At 39.7% G+C, this 16,556-nt stretch overlaps 1 protein-coding gene across 1 annotated transcript in view; it reads right to left on the minus strand.

Annotated features, from left to right (window-relative positions):
• LOC150084737 (RNA polymerase II-associated protein 1) overlaps window positions 1–16,556 on the minus strand; it is a 630,471-nt gene that overhangs the window by 139,008 nt on the left and 474,907 nt on the right. Inside the window, exon 27 of the mRNA XM_090376342.1 lies at window positions 16,068–16,256. Coding sequence (XP_090232468.1) covers window positions 16,068–16,256 — 189 coding nt within the window. The remainder of the gene's footprint in view (window positions 1–16,067; window positions 16,257–16,556) is intronic.

The following is a 16,556-nucleotide window of genomic DNA, read 5'->3' on the forward strand; positions in this document are numbered from 1 at the left end:
TGATCTATTCTGCATTTTCAAATAATCATGGGATCATTCTCTTTCTCTCACTCCTGCAATAAGAACTAGAGTGGTGTATCAGAACTCTCCCCCCCCCCATACACATAAATCAGATGGTGGTAGTTACTTTTTTCTTTATTTTTTTGTATAAAGGAAATAAAATTCCCAAATTGAAGTAAAGGTTGGGACAGTTAGCAAAACAGATTATGTTTTTTAATGATGTCAACTCTACTAAAAACATTCCTGTAAGAGGTTTATTTGATACAAAAACAAAGGTAAAAAAAAAAAAGAAAAAAAGAAAAAAAAAAAGAGTTAGAACTGGCAACTCAGATATTTTCTATTGTAGTAAAGTTGGATTTTTGTATTGATGCAAGGAAAAAAAAAATTAAACATTAAAAAACAAAAATTATATATTAACATGTGAAAATTAACAATGTTATATATATTTACTCTACTATTTTGATTGTGTGGTTTCCTTGTAAATAAGATATACTCTTAAAATGATACACTCTGAATAAAATATTTTTAATAATTTTGCAGAACAGTAAATTGTAAAATCTGTATATTTTACAAAAAATCAATATTTTAAAATCCAGGAATGCTAATTGTTGCTGTTGTTGTTTTTTGGTGCAAGGGCTACTTAGGCCATACTGCACCTATCACCGATGATTGTTATATATGCATGGTGATTGTGATGGCATTACTCAAAAACGATCATATAATTCGATCTTTTTTGTAAAGTGAAAGAACTCCAGCAGATTAGCCTTGTTTCCTATGATGTGGCAGAGTGTCAAGGGTTCTTTAAGGTTTGGCAGAAAGCTAAAAGAGACTTGGTGGGCAGTGGTGTATAAAGTACACTCAATAAGAATATGCTTCTGAGTGGACAGTTGCACTGTGTGCATTGTGGAGGATCATTGCCAGTGAGGATATAAAGGTGGGTAAGATGATTATGGCCAATTCGCACTCTGGTTAAGATTACTTCCTCCCTCCTGTTTATATGGAAACTGGAAGTCCATGGTTGCAGTTCAGGTTTTATTTGGCGGAGTTTATTGTGCGTTTGGGCTTGCCATTGAATTCTCCATTGTTCTTTACACATTCTTCGAATGTTACTTTTGTAGTCAAGATATGGAACGTAATACTGTGATAATTCTCTGTTGGATGGATGTTTAGCGGCATAGTCCGCACATTCATTTCCTGGTATCCCAGCGTGACTTGGGATCCAGCAGAAAATGGTCACTCTTTGGAGTTCTTGAAGATGCATCAGTTTGGATTTTATGAGCTTTATTAAAGGATGTGTTTGAGAAGAATTGTTCTGTAAAGCTATAATTGCACTCTGGGAGTCCGTATATATCATGCTTTTATGGATGGACAGATGGAGGATATTTTCTACTGCAAGTTTGATGGCATATAATTCAGCTGTATAGCTGCTGCATTCATTGGGAAGTGATACCGAGAAGGTTTTATGAGGGAAAACGGGTGCTGTTTTCCCACTCACAAAATCTGAGAGTGGAGTGGGTGCTGATGCACCCACTCCACTCTCAGATTTTGATCCGTCAGTGTATATTTTTGAAAAATGCAGATAATTTTGTGTGTGGGCAATATGGAGTTGTTGTATATTAGCATTTGCAAGAGGGTGTTTTCCCCAGTTTAGAAAATAACTGTCACAGAGTGGTTTAATAGATGTCCATGGGGGGATTCGTACTACTTAAATCTTGAAGAATTTTATCAGGATGTATATTCCAAGTTTGCGATAATGATTGAGCTCTGAGAGCAAAAGGCTGAATTGCCCTAGGTTTATTTCTATAGAATGCTGTGAACTGTGGGTCATTAAGTATCGGCCTAATGGGATGGGTAGATAGACTTTGGATTTTAGTTGTATAGTTAAGAAGTAACATCTTTCTCCTGAGGCTTAGAGGAAGTTCATGGGCATCGATATAAAGACTTTGAACTGGTGAAGTTCTATAAGCACCTATAGAAATCCGCAGGGCAGAGTGGTGAATTGGTGCAAGTCGCGCTAGCATCCTCTCCCTAGCAGAATCATACACCTGGGCACCACAGTCAAGGCGAGATCTGATTAGGGCTCTATACAAATGAAGTAACGTGTACCGATCTGCACCCCATGATGTTGAAGAAATGACTCTGAGTATGTTCAGTTTTTTCTGGCAAGACATTTTTAGATGTTTAACGTGCTCTATGAAGTTCAACTTACTATCGAAAGTCAGACCAAGCAGAAGAATGCTGTTCACAACTGAGATAGGCTGGTTTGTTAAATGTACCTCTGGATCTGGATGGATCTTCACTTTGCTACAAAAGTGAACTACTTTAGATTTTGAACAAGAGAGTCGATACCCATTCTGTGCCATCCATGATTGAATATTATTAATTGAAATTTGGAGCTGCCGCTCAATGAAGGTCATGTTTTGAGAACTGCAAGAAAAAGTGAGATCATCGGCATAGAGGTACGAATTCACAGTGCTGGGCATATTTTTAGTCATGTGATTTATTCTTATTACGAATAGGGTGGCACTGAGCACACAGCCTTGTGGGACCCCTTCTTCTTGTATATATGTTTGAGAGAGAACTCGTCGGTATCGGACTTGAAAGGATCTGTGCTGAAGGAAATTCAATATGAAATATGGTAAATGGCCTCTCAGGTCAAGGGAATGCAGATCTCTCAGGATACCAAAACGCCATGTGGTGTTGAAGACTTTTTCTACATCAAGGCATACCATGATGAGATGCTCATTTCGAATGAATGCATTCCTGATGTTTGTTTCAGCTTTGACCATGAGATCCAGGGATGATCTATTTTTCCTGAAGCCAAATTGATTGTCAGAAATTATATTTTTAGAGTCAAGAAACCAAGTAAGTCGACGGTGAATTATTTTTTTCCAGGGTTTTACTTCAGCAGCTGGTGAGAGAAATAGGTCTATAGTTTTCAGGAATGGAATGATCTTTTCCTGGTTTGGGAATTGCTATTATATAGGAGTGATGCCAGGAACTGAGGAAACAATGTTCAAGAAAGATGCGATTTAAAAATGTGAGCAGTGAAGAGACCGATTCTTTATCTAAGTGTTGGAGCATTATGTAGTATATTCCGTTGGGTCCTGCAGCACTGTGTTTTGAGGTAGATATGGCTTCTTGAAGTTCAAGCATTGTAAGCTGCTGATTATAGGGTAAAGCACATTTACTCGTAGGTCTGAAGTTCAGTTTGGACTTTTCAGATAATACTTTGATCTTCTGGAATGATAGATCATATGCTGTTGAGGTAGATAAGTGTGAAAAAACAGTCCCTAGGGCGTTCGCTATACCTGTAGAAGAAGATCCTGCCCATTCCAGTTGAGAAGTGGGGGGGGGATAATAGGGGAACTTTGCCATTTAGTTGTTTTATTTTCCACCATATTATTTTTAAATCAGTATTTTTATTAATCAAGCTCGCAAATCGAATCCAAGATTCTCTTTTAGCTTTCTTCCTAATGTGACGGGCCTTGGCTCTGAGTCTCTTGTAGTTTATAAGATTGGCAGTGGTGGGATGTTTTCGAAACAGATTCCATGCTCGGTTTTTTTTTTTTTTTTTGCACCTTTGCACTCTTTGTTCCACCAATAGTTTATAGTTCTATGGGTTGTTGACTGTGATTGTGGAACTGCAGTGCATGCAGCAGCCAGTATTTGTCTTGTGATGTGATTGGTAGCTGTGTCAATAGGACAGGTTTCAATGATCTGTTCATCAAAGGATACTTGGGAAGTGAATTTTGCCCAATCTGCTCTGTGAAATTTCCATTTTACGTAGTTTTGGGAAATTATGGAATGTCCTGTTTGAATCTTACATATTAGCGGAAAGTGGTCACTATTTAGCGGGTTGTTGAGGGCCGCCCACTCAATACTAGGGAAGAGGATCGGAGAGCATATGGAAAGGTCTATTGCAGAAGTTCTACCAGTAGAGAGATGGATGTAAGTTGGCAAGCCAGTATTTAGTATAGTCAGATTTTGTCTGTCAGCAAGCTGTTCGATAAGTTGTCCTCGTCCATCTGCACTGGGAGAACCCCACAATGGATGGTGTCCATTGAAGTTGCCCAATAAACAGATAGGGGTTGGCAACTGCTGAATAAGATCTTGCAGTTCATGGATGGTATAGGAGTGACTGGGCGATAGATAGATAGAGACAATTGTCAAAGTAATACCAATCACAATACGTGTTGCAACAGCTTCGATGGAGGTTTGTAAAGGAATGAGTCTGCAAGGTACTCGTGAGTCTATGAGTATGGCTACCCCTCCGTGAGCATTATTTGTAGCAGTTCTGTCTTTTCTAAAGAGTGCATAATTTTTAATTGAGAGTGACACATGCCGTGTTAAATTTGTCTCTTGTAGGCAGATGCCTACAGGATGGTAACGATCAATTAACTCGTGGATATCGTCAATGTTATTGCATATTCCTCTACAGTTCCACCGTATGATTTGGTGCATTATTTGGTTTTGTTACTTGAGGAAGATTCCGGGTCTTTTTTATTCCCAGGCTGTTTGTGGCGATCGAGTTTCATTTTCTCTTTTTTTTTTGATTTGCATCGGCTTCTGTGGCCATATTGCACCTCCCAAGGTTTTTGCAGTACTTTGATCCAAGCCCGAGGCGGGAATCGAACCCGCGACCTTTGGGTTGCCGGGCAGGTACTTTACCCACTCGACTAGCCCGGTCGGCTTCATTTTCTCTCTTCTTGGAAATATTGGGCGTCCAGTATCCATGGCATCTTCTGCATGAAGGTCTAGGATAGGTTCATTTGGATCAGTATTGTTATCAGTGTCCATATTTACTGAAGTGCTATTGTTTGTCTTCCTATTTGGAACTGAGTCGGTTTTTGATTTTGAAATATCTGATGGTCTATGTAGGGTAGCTGGTGGGACTGTGACAGGGGTGTTGTTGGCTCTATCTACTACCTTTTGCTCTTTTGGAGTCTGTTTCATTGATGGTGACAGTATAGTTCGGGCCCAATCTGCAATCAATATGGTTGGGGGAACTCATACTTCAGTTTGTGTTGCTGTTATCTGATATTATTGCATTGCTGCTGCATATGTGTTCTTAGGTGTGTTAAGCATAATTTGCTTTCTTGCCTCTTGGTATGTGACTTTTCGTTCTACCCTGTACTTCTGGATTTTTTTTTCAGTTTTCCAGAGGTCGCATGATTTGGAGTAGGCTGGATGTGTGCCTTTGCAATTCAGACAATGCGGTGTTTTGGCATCACAGTCTGTTTGCGAGTGTTCTTTTGACCCACAGTTTGGACAGACTGGATCTCCTCGACAAGCCATTTGCGCATGACCAAATTTTTGGCACTTGTAGCATCTTATAGGATTCGGGATAAAGGGTCGGACTCGGCAGTTGAGATAGCCGGCTTTGACACTGGATGGTAAGGTAGCTGTTCCGAATGTCAGGATGATGTTGTGGGTGGGAACAAGTTCTCCATCTTTCCTGATCATGATGCGTTTCGCTTGTACCACATTTTGATGTTTGAGTTCTTGGGCCAGTTCATCTTCTGTTACATTTATCAGATTCCACTCTGCAATTACTCCCTTGGAAGTATTTAACATTGCACGAGGGGTGACTTGAATGGGTAGTCCGCCAAATATCGTTAGATTCACCAATCTCTCAGAATGTGCACGACTCTGTTTCTACCAAGAGGTCTCCAGATCTGAGTCTTCTCCCCCTTTTGGGAGAGCCTGCCACATTTTCCAAACATTTCTGTAAAAGAAATGGTGAGAGGGTGCTCATAGATTTGTCCGACAGACTATGTAAGATAAGGAATTATGGGCATTCCTGTTGGTCTGTGTCTGTATGCAGTCGTTTAGACTTTGTTACATCATGAGAAATTTCTCGGTCAGCATTGTTGACGGTACTGGATGAGAGCCTAGGCTACTCAAGCTCTGGGTAATTGTCGTAGTCCATGTTAGGCTCCTTTTTGCCCTGGGAGGTTGACTTTCCCCTCCCAAGTTTCCGGCCCCGCCACAGGGAGGCAGGAGCAGCAGTGCCGCAAGGAGGCCAAGCAGTTAGATAAGTTAGTTGGTTAGCAAAATAAAGTAATATATGTAATGAAAAAGAAAGGTGAGTTTCCTTTCTTGTTCTTACATGTGATCTTTCAAGTACAGAACTGGATTATAAATGAACTTCTAGTAGAAAAACGATATAAAATGAACTTTTATCGCTGGGAAAGATTGCTATATATACGCACTTTGAACGCTTGACCTCGAATTCGCTTGGCAACCAAGGCCAGGAATGCTAAGAAAGGAAGCTAACACCTTGTGTTAGCAATTGCACATGGCTTTAAGAACCCATGCAAAAAAGGGTGATATTTTTCTCTTAATGAGATTTAAACTGCACAGAGGGTCTTAATTTTCACAATAGAACAACCTTGCCTTTGCAATGAGTTGCTCTAGTATTGCACTACTTTCAACCAGATAGTCTCACCAAAAGGTTAATTGGTGACTTGCTTAAAAGATGAGGTTGCTGTGACAAACCATTTCGGGGCTAACTGGTTCCTCATTGAATAGCAGGTAGTCTCTAGTGGTAACACAATGACAAAAAAATTGTAAAGAAGTTATTTGATGCGATCTGCTATGTGCTACACAAAACCAGTTTTTGGAGTTGTAATAATACAGTTAATGTGACCATCTGTTTTGTCTGAATACTGTTACTAGCAACCACCTTCTATTGATCCAATCAAAGTATCCAAACAAATTGGTCAGGAAGATTTCCCCTTAACAAACCCATGCCGTGTCTGAACTATTAATGCAGTCTTGTCTTGTCTTTAAACAGTAACTTCATTATTTTCCCTAGAACAGAAGTTAAACTAACAGGTCTGTGATTACCTGTGTCTCCCCTTAATCCTCCTTTGTGGATTGGGGTCACATTTGCACATCTCCAGTCCATGGGTACTGGAGATGTGCCTCCCCTGAGTCCAAGGAAGCTCTCATAATTATGGCTAAGGGTTTGCTTACTTCCTTTGCTGTCTCCTTTAATATAACTGGATAGATTCCATCCACCCCAGGTGCCTTTCTTATGTTTACCTTCAACACTTTCTACTCCAGTTGCTCTTAGTTATTACAAAATAACTTCGCTCCCTGTTAGAGTTTGATAAACTTCTTGCATTCCCCTCCTTGAATAATTCCTCATGTGTGAATGTAGATGCAAAATAATTGTTCAGTTTAACAGCTACTTGAGCAGGATTATCAATAGTCGAACCATCTATGTTAAGGGGCCAATCTGATTCATCTCGTTCTTTTTAGAGTTTACATAAGTAAAGACTGTTTGCTGTTTTTCATTGCATCCTTTGCCAAAGATTTCTCATAATCTGCCTAACCTCCTTTGTGACGTGAATATAGACTAGCTTATATCTGCCGTAGGCTACTGTGTCACCTGATATTTTATATGCTTTAATATAAAAATATAGAAAAATCCATCCCATGGATTTTTATATATATTTTTTAATTCATCTGACATGCATTTAAGCCCGAACCTTGAACAGTATTTCTTAGTTGGTATGAAAAGCCTAGTAGCCTCCAAAATTAAGTCCCTGAAAGCTTCCTATTTAGAACAGAAGTTTAGAATTCACTATTGGTAGCATCATCAGCTGATCCCACAATATAGAATTTAAAAATTTTCTGAGACCACTGTACTCACTTTTACAAAAGCAAAAACCCTTCCCTTTACCCTTGATGGTAGTTATATCTTTAAGTAAATCCCACATCAGTACACTGTGATCATTGTCACCTAGTGGTTCCTTTATCTGCAAATTCGTAACGCATGAACACTGCTTTGATTTGGTAGTTGTTGGCGCATCGGCTTCTGTGGCCATATTGCACCTCCCAAGGTTTTTGCAGTACTTTGATCCAAGCCCGAGGCGGGAATCGAACCCGCGACCTTTGGGTTGCCGGGCAGGTACTTTACCCACTCGGCTAGCCCGGTCGGCTGAACACTGCTGATAATCAGATCAAGGGTACTACTCCCTCTGGTTGCCCCTCGAACATGTTGCTGTACAAAACATTAAATCCACAAAAGTCTTACTAGCATGCGAGTGACCAACCCACAAGTTCCAGTCAATATCTGGAAAATTAAAATCCCACATTACAAGACATTCTGATTTACTAGCCCACTCTATTTCTCTTCAGAACTGTTCGTTCTACTTATCAGAGTAATTAGGCCTACAACACACTCTTACTCTCATTTTCCCTTTCCCAGTGTTTATGTCACACCAAACAGTCTCAACATTGCACTGTCCACCCATTTCAACTAGATGCACTTCCTTAGATTTTATGTGTTTCTTAACTAACAGCATAACTCCTCCTTCCTTCCTGCCCTGGCCATCCTTTCTGTACATATTGTATTCCCCAAATTCAATTATGCACTGCTTATATTGGTGTGACACCATGTCTCTGATATCCCAATAATATCTGCCTTTGATGTCTTGACCAGAACTTCAAATTCATCACATTTATTTACTATACTTCTAGCATTGGTGTACATGTTGTTGTTGTTATTTGGTTTTTAGGAGCATTAGCAACTAAGGCCATATTTGCTCCGGGCTATGCGGTGGTCATTTCCTGACCTTTCCGCATCCTCCGTATTTGGTGGTGATGGGCTCGAACCCCGGTCTAATCAAGAAGGGTGCGCTACGCACTGCTGCTCCTTCCCACTTGACTATGGAGGCGCCTGGTGTACATGTATGTATACATGCACCTGTTCTTACTCCTAGTTACTCTAACACAGCCCATATATTTACTTGTTCCACGATGACTCCCAGCAGCTCTTGAAATCCCCAGCAACTTGCTCTCTAGGCTGCTGCTCATTGCAATAGAAGCAGTGCAAGAATCAATTTTGCCTCTGCCTGCAGCTACCGTTAATCTTTTAGTCGGTGATTCCTCTGAAGCTAGCAGTTTTCTGACCAACCTAACACTGCCTCGAGAGCATCAGCAAATATTCTTGCATCCTTTCTATTTAAGTGTATCCCATCCCTGTAGAAGCAGTCTCTCCTGTTAGCATGCTGAAAAAAAAATTCTACTCCATGAGCCTTGCACAATCTCTCCAGGGCCTAATTGATTGACAAGGCTCTCATCATATACTCCCTCCTATCATGCCTGGGCAGAATTGCAGACACTTTCAAATTTAACCCTAACTCGTGACTTTTTTTTCAGCACTGACATGTACTTGTTAAGTAAATCTGCATATCTCTTACTCTTAAGGTCATTAGTGCCAGCGTGTACAAAAATATCACCTTTTGTGCCCTTAAAAGGTAATATCTGCCCAACAACTTTCACCCCTTTCAGACATACCCTCATACTGTTCCACCTATCCTTTTTGAATAATATATATATACCCTGTCTCCCTGATAATAGAGTCACCAACAATAACTAATTACTGTGGGACCAGCGCATTCTGCCTTGGAGATTGCTGCTGTGTTGCCTGATGCACAGGAGTGAGCTCTGGTGTTGAGTTGGGCAGCTGAGAGCTTGATGGGCCCCTCATATTAATTTCTTAGCACATAGAAAGACATCTTCCTTGGCTAGATCATGTCCTTTTCTAGACAGGTCTGCAAACATTTCACACTTCCTACCTTTTTTTAGATTGTGATGCGTTGGAGAATTGCCCCCTTCGGTTCTTTCGTGAGCCACAGTACTACCACTACTTTGTGCTCTTGTCTGGGTCATGATTCTGTTTAAGAATAATTTAATTAACAATGAAATTTAATAAGATTAATAAATTTTACTGTTTAATTGATAATACTATACTAATTTAACAAATTTCTAATACAGTGCTGTGTGTATTTCGCTATTTAGTTTTATGTTAAACCTTACACTACGAAGTTCGGGATTTACATTACGCCATTCTGTATTGTATAACAATGGCGGCAAGTTACGAATGGTAAGGTCTAGGACACTAAGTATTAACTTTCAAAATCGCTATCTAAATTCAAATAAACCAAGGAGCTTAACTAGGACTATAAAGCTACTTTTAGAAAATAATTTAGTATAACAATAAAGTCAAGAAAACGACTAAATATATATAGAAACTTAGCATTCACAGGAGCTGCAAAAATCTTGGCCAACACGGTAATCATTTATCGTGCTTTTTCTACCCAAATTCATCAAGAAGCATCAAGAAATTTTTTGAAAAGTTGTTATGTGGTGTACAAAAAATATGATACACACAACCCCGGAAGTTTCTTTGCTATAATGGAATTTTACCGTACAACTTATTAGTAAAAAAAAAAAAAAAAAAAAAAAAAATTGTTTTCCCTTTGACTCATTCTTGTATTTTTATGTCAATCCCATTGAAGTGTTTGGAACAAAAGTAAAAATTACATATCAGGTTATGATAGAGTATGTTTCTGAATTCACAGTTATAGATATTAAAGATCTATTTTAAAGAAAGAATAGAGTATAACATATGGCAAAAGGGGGGTTGTTTAGTGATACAACTCTCGTTTTATTGAGAAAAAATATTGGTATTAGTTAAAGTACATCTACTGTTCAGTATTAATGGAACCCTCAAGAGAAGAGGAAAAATACAACCGGGAGCTGCTGAACTTCATCAGGTAACTATTTATTAGCATTTTGAATAATTAGCACAAGCATAACAACGCTAATATACACGATGACTTCAAGACAGAATGTATATGGCCTAATCTGGTGGCTGAATTGTCCAGTCGCCTGTGATGAGATAGTATGGTATGCAGCTCAAATAATTCAATTGGTCCATATCCTTCAGGGCACTTCTCCCCTTCATTCATTGAATAGATTGATGCCTCCACAGCCAAAACAGGTGTTCATAAAGCTTTGAAGGACTTGATTCGTCTACCTATCCTTAAGCTAAAGAAGAACGAACTGATACAAATCTGTTGTAGCCTTCTCTACACCCACCCCTAGTGTACTTAATTAACATCTGCCCGAAGCATTCCAGTTAGAATTACCTATGACGACCTATGTTTAATCCGAATGTTTCTGTCAGAGAAACATCCTCATTAAAGTGAAAACAGAGTGAAATAGCTATTATTTTAACTGGCCACTCTCAGTTTCTGCCAAAATGAAGATTACGGAGTCCTGCAGCCACTGTCCTAGATTAAGAGAAAATTAAATGCATTACCTGTAACTCGAGTTATTTCTTAAGATGAGCCAGAATTTCGCATAAAACATTCAAGAAGATGATACAAAATATATGACAATGCGCTTCCTGCCTCATATACAAACCTGCCAACACTAACATGAGTTCTAAGAACCCAGGGAGATGCACAGTAGCGAATACTGTGGCTGAGATTTCCATGTCCGACTGTGCCACCGATAAACCCGAAAAAAGCGCATCTGACTCACAGTTAGTACACTGAATGGATAATGATGAACAAGGCAATTTTTCAAAAAATAAACTCAATTTATGCATTAATTTATCTTAATGATTAAAAATGAGATGAGAGACAACACTATGGATTTTCAAAAATAGGTGTCATCCTTGTAGAACAAACTAGAGCTCATGCTCATTAATGAAGGCGTACAAGTGTTAGTGCTCATTAATGCACTATCAGTTGCAAGGCCTAAATTCACAACAAGCGCCCCTAGACGCGATCAAAAGGAAAAAAAGGAGCTAGCAGATTAGCTACACCCAATCTCCATACTTCACGCTCTAACAATTCGACCAGGCTTCAAACCAGCTCACATATCTCACAATTAAACCTGACACCAAATTCTCGACGTAGTGAAGTGTCTGGTGAGTCAGGTGGAATTGTGAACTTTAGGTTAAATGGACTACAGTTCCAAGATGCCTCCACACAAACAGAAGATCATGACAATGTGGAATCTAAAAAAAGCACATTGCAAACCAGCCAGACTGGCTTAGTCCCCAAAAGCAATCAGCCAGCATCCATGGACCCTATAAGTCTACACAACAAACCAAGTTAAGTGAAGACCTTGGTCACACGACGACTCAACACTGCCAACATCATCCATTATTTTCCAGACTACTACCTACTGCATCACAACATTACACAAAAAGTCTGCCCAACCCACACAACCCCATATTTGCATGTGCTCACAGAAACCTGTTGGCATTACCATATACTCCCCCAGTACTGAGGGCTTAATAATTTTTTCTGGGCAAAAATCGCAGCTGGGTCTCACAATGTGCGCAAGAAGGCTCCTCCAGCTATTTGCCAAAAACCCACTCAATGGACCCCACTAATACAGAAGTGCCCAGTTGTCCTGGGTACCTCTGCTACATCAAAGCTGAATGCAAAGAAAGAGCCTACTAATGCAAGAACAAGCATCTTCATCTCAAAACTTGATCCCCATACAACCCCTACCCAAATTGCCGTCATCGAAGAAGAATGACTATGAGTTTCTGTAGAACAGCTGCCAGTCAAAAGTAATAAATATGCAGCTTTCAAACTGGACTGCAACCCAAAAGATTTCAATAAAATCTCTCACCAATCTATATGGCCAATTGGAGAGATAATCCAACCATTTTATGAGGCTGCTCGCAGAGATAAACTCTCAGTCACAGCAACAAACTGCTGGATGCCAGTTTGTTGATAACAAAATGCCAGACTGGGAATATGATAATCCTGCGTGTTGTCTCACATATCCTGTACCTCCTAGTAATCACCAGTCTTTGCCACCTCCAATACAGATGTCACCTCCATATCAAAAGGACATAATTATTGCAACCAGAATCACAAAGTGCTCTAACCATGAGCCTCTGAAAAACAAATATAACAGGCCAACGCCTTGGTAAAAATTCCTATTTACTACTAAACTTCAGTTACTCTACCAAAATGCATGCAGCAGTAGGAATAAAAATGACACCTTAGAGCAGTTACTTCTAGCTGAACAGTTGGACCTTCTCATGGAAACGTGGTTGGAACTTTTTTTTTTTTTTTTTTGGTAGTTGTTGGCGCATCAGCTTCTGCGGCCATAATGCACCTCCCAGGGTTTTTTTTGCAGTACTTTGATCCAAGCCCAAGGCGGGATTCGAACCCGTGACCTTTGGGTTGCCAGGCAGGCACTTTACCCACCCGGCTAGCCCGGTCGGCGGTTGGAACATGGCCAGGAATGTATTGAAATCACTGTCCCAGCAGGATATGGTTCCTCCTTTATATCAAGAAATAACAGGAGAGGAGGGAGTACTGCCATATTTTATAAATGAACTCTCTTTACACCCATCTCTAGCATTTCAAGCAAATTACAAGTTGTAGTTTATGTCCCCCATCACCATCTCAAGACCTCATCCTTGAAGTAGCTAATTGGATCCTAGACTAGCTTCAACCTACCAACCTACATTGCATGAAGTGACTTCAATCTGCCTTCTCACCTAAAGGAGCAGCTCCTTTCTCACTTTTCTATCGCAGACCTCTGCCTTGTCAGCGAACTCCCAAGTCGTGAGTTTAACCAACTTGACCTAATTCTAGCTTCCACACCCTGCACCACTGATTAAACCCCAGAGATGATGCTCAACTCTGATCACGATCAACTCCTGATGCTATTTAAACTACCGACAGATTGCCATCCTCCCAATCAGCCAACCAAAACCATGTCCCATGTCAGCTCAACATTCCTGGACATACCAAGATGCAGTCGAGCTAGCTGTCACTCTGCTTACCAAATGGATTGTCTCTGTGACAAGCCATGTGGCCACAAGAAAGGTCACAATCTTTCCACACTCTAAAGCATGGTGGTCCCATGACCCGAAGAAGTGTTTTGACCTTAAGAAACACCAGCACAAATTATGTAAGCAGTCTCAGAATAATATGGACAGAATTGCCTACTTGAGAACTCAAGCGAAGTTTAACCGCCAGAAATCCAAAGCGATCATATCGTACCTTGACAGGACCATACGCACTGGGAAAGTTCCATATAAGGATACTCCTTCAGGCCCCCCCCCCCCCCCCACCACCACCACAACTTGATCCCGAAACCTGGCTTGATAACATCACCACCAAGTTTACCACCATTGTCAACAAAGATGATCGGCTCTGGCAACCAACACCCGACACCAACTTTGATCCACTGACCACCATATTAATATCGAGACAAGAGAGCTGATTACTCACTGCCAGCAACTTTTACTTACTTAAACTCACTGCCAGCAACTTCTACTACTGGACCTGATGAGATCTGCAATTTATGCTTAAGAGCCTAAGTCCTTACATCCTACATGCTCTATTACATATTTTTAACTCAGTGCTCTCAAACTGCTGCTTCCCATACCAATGGAAGGAATACCTAGTCAAGTCAAGGCCAAAAAGATCTAACTCCATCACAGGTAGTAGTAGTAGTGGCATGTGATGCAAGAAAGCAGTGTATTAGTTTATGCAGTAACAGCCAAAAAAAAAACTTCAGTTTCCACTTCTCAGCCCATCTGTCCAAATTTTCTAGATCCTGTTGCAGTAGCACATTGCCATTACTGTCATTAACAACCCTGCCAACCTTTGTATCATCTGCAAACTTCGACACAAAGCCTGATATACCTTCATCAATATCATTGATAAATATACAAAACAACAGTGGATCCAACACCGAACCGAACATTAATCCACGAAGAGCAGCACCCATTGATTCCCATCCTCTGTCTTCTCCCACTCAACCATCCTTTTATCCATTGTAGCAATTTATCCTCAATACCACTCTGCTCCAATTTGTACAGTAGTCTTCCATGCGTAACAGTGTCAAAAGCTTTCCTGAAATCCAAGTATATGATATCAAAATTATTTTTTGCATCCATCTCTTTTGTAACTACATCATAATAATCAATCAAAGAGTAGTTACTTCTAGCAGGTGAAACACTACAGGCCAATGTCATCCTGTCTGTTGAAGCTGCTAGAAAAAATACTGCTGCCCATCCTCACTGAGCAGATCCTACCAAATAACCCCACACAAATTCACGATGCACTTCCACACAAAGTAACTGTGTGGAAGTGCATTGTGAAGTGCACTTCCACACAGAGTAACAAAGTATATTCTAGAAACTACTAAAGAATCCTCATAACCTTTAAGAATAGAGAAGAACTAGCAGCCACCTATGTAGACACCGAATCTGTATTTGATGCCATGCACATCCTATCTCCTAAAGCTACTAGAGAACCACTATCAAACATCTTAGCCTTTCTCACATTTCTGCTGCATAACCACATAGTGAAACTCTCTGTAGATAACTCCCAATACTGCAAAGTAATCTCAGCTGGAGTCCTGCAAGGGGCAGTACTATTCGGCCTCCTCTTCACTGTCCTCATTGCTCCACTGGTAATCCGAGAGCTGAATACCCTAATATTTGCTGATGATCTAAAGATACCTATGCCAATTAATGCCAACCAAGACCCTCACCAACTCTCAGAAGAGCTAATATCGACTCTCTCAGCAATATCTAGCTACCTCAAGCAATTTGGTATATGCATCAATCCCGAGAAATCAGAAATCATTGTTTTTCTTGCTAAAACCAAATACAACAAAAATCTATCCAGCCCTCAATGGAGCTTTCATCCTGCTTGTTCAAAATCACATTGATCTAGGGATCAGATTCTACCCAAAGCTTCTGTTCAGCCAATAAGTAGACATGCTTATCACAAAAGCCACTAGACTAAGATAGTTATGCAAGTAGCATGTGCAACATGTATTATAACCCTGGTCCCGATCAATATATTCTCTTACTCAATTTAATGCTTATAATTATGCTATTCGACGTACAATATATTCTTATGTTATGTATTTTGTGACTAATGTTCTGTACACTCAATTAATGTTTAATATATCCAATTCACTTCTCTATTTTTCTAATACTTTTAACTTATTCATTATTATTTTACTTTTATTTTTTTGGTTTATTCAGGTAACTTTGTCTTTACGTTATGTTGTTAACTCCTGGCCACTGTGCTGTGACGGGCAGTTGCAACTGCACTACTGTGTACAACACTATCTCTGTGTTGCAATAAAGATATTACATAATTATTTATTGAAATACACAATATCACTTTATTTTTTGTGGTGAAGTAAACCAATAATATGTTAAAATATATCAAAATAATCCTTTAGTTTTTATTAGGCCATACCTTGATTTCTTTACTTTCCTAAGTTGTATAAAGCTACAAAATAGTGACTTTATTTCTGCTAATTGTTGATAGGAACAATTCAACATTTCACATTCTTTTGGTTCTAATATATCTCCAGTTACTGATTTCAACACTGTTTTATTTTCCAAATGAAGCTGTTGTAATGCCCATGAAAGACTGTTATTCTCTCTGAAAGGGAAGACTATTACTCATATAAAATTATAAAAATCATAACTAAATAATTTTTAAAAGCAATCATTTTTCAAAATATTAATGAAGATAATTCATTTATATTAACTAACTTTAAAACATTCACTTTGAAATTGACATTATTATCAGCGCCTTCATAGCCAGGTGGGCAGGAGCAGCAGTGCATAGCACACGCTTCTTGATTAGACCGGGGTTTGAGCCCGTGACCACCAAATACGGAGGATGCGGAAAGGTCAGGGAATGACCACCGCATATCCCTGGAGCAATATGGCCTTAGTT

Source organism: Mastigoproctus giganteus, chromosome 6, assembly GCF_048544385.1.
Source record: "Mastigoproctus giganteus isolate SK-2022 chromosome 6, ASM4854438v1, whole genome shotgun sequence".
Classification (NCBI taxonomy): Eukaryota; Metazoa; Arthropoda; class Arachnida; order Uropygi; family Thelyphonidae; genus Mastigoproctus; species Mastigoproctus giganteus.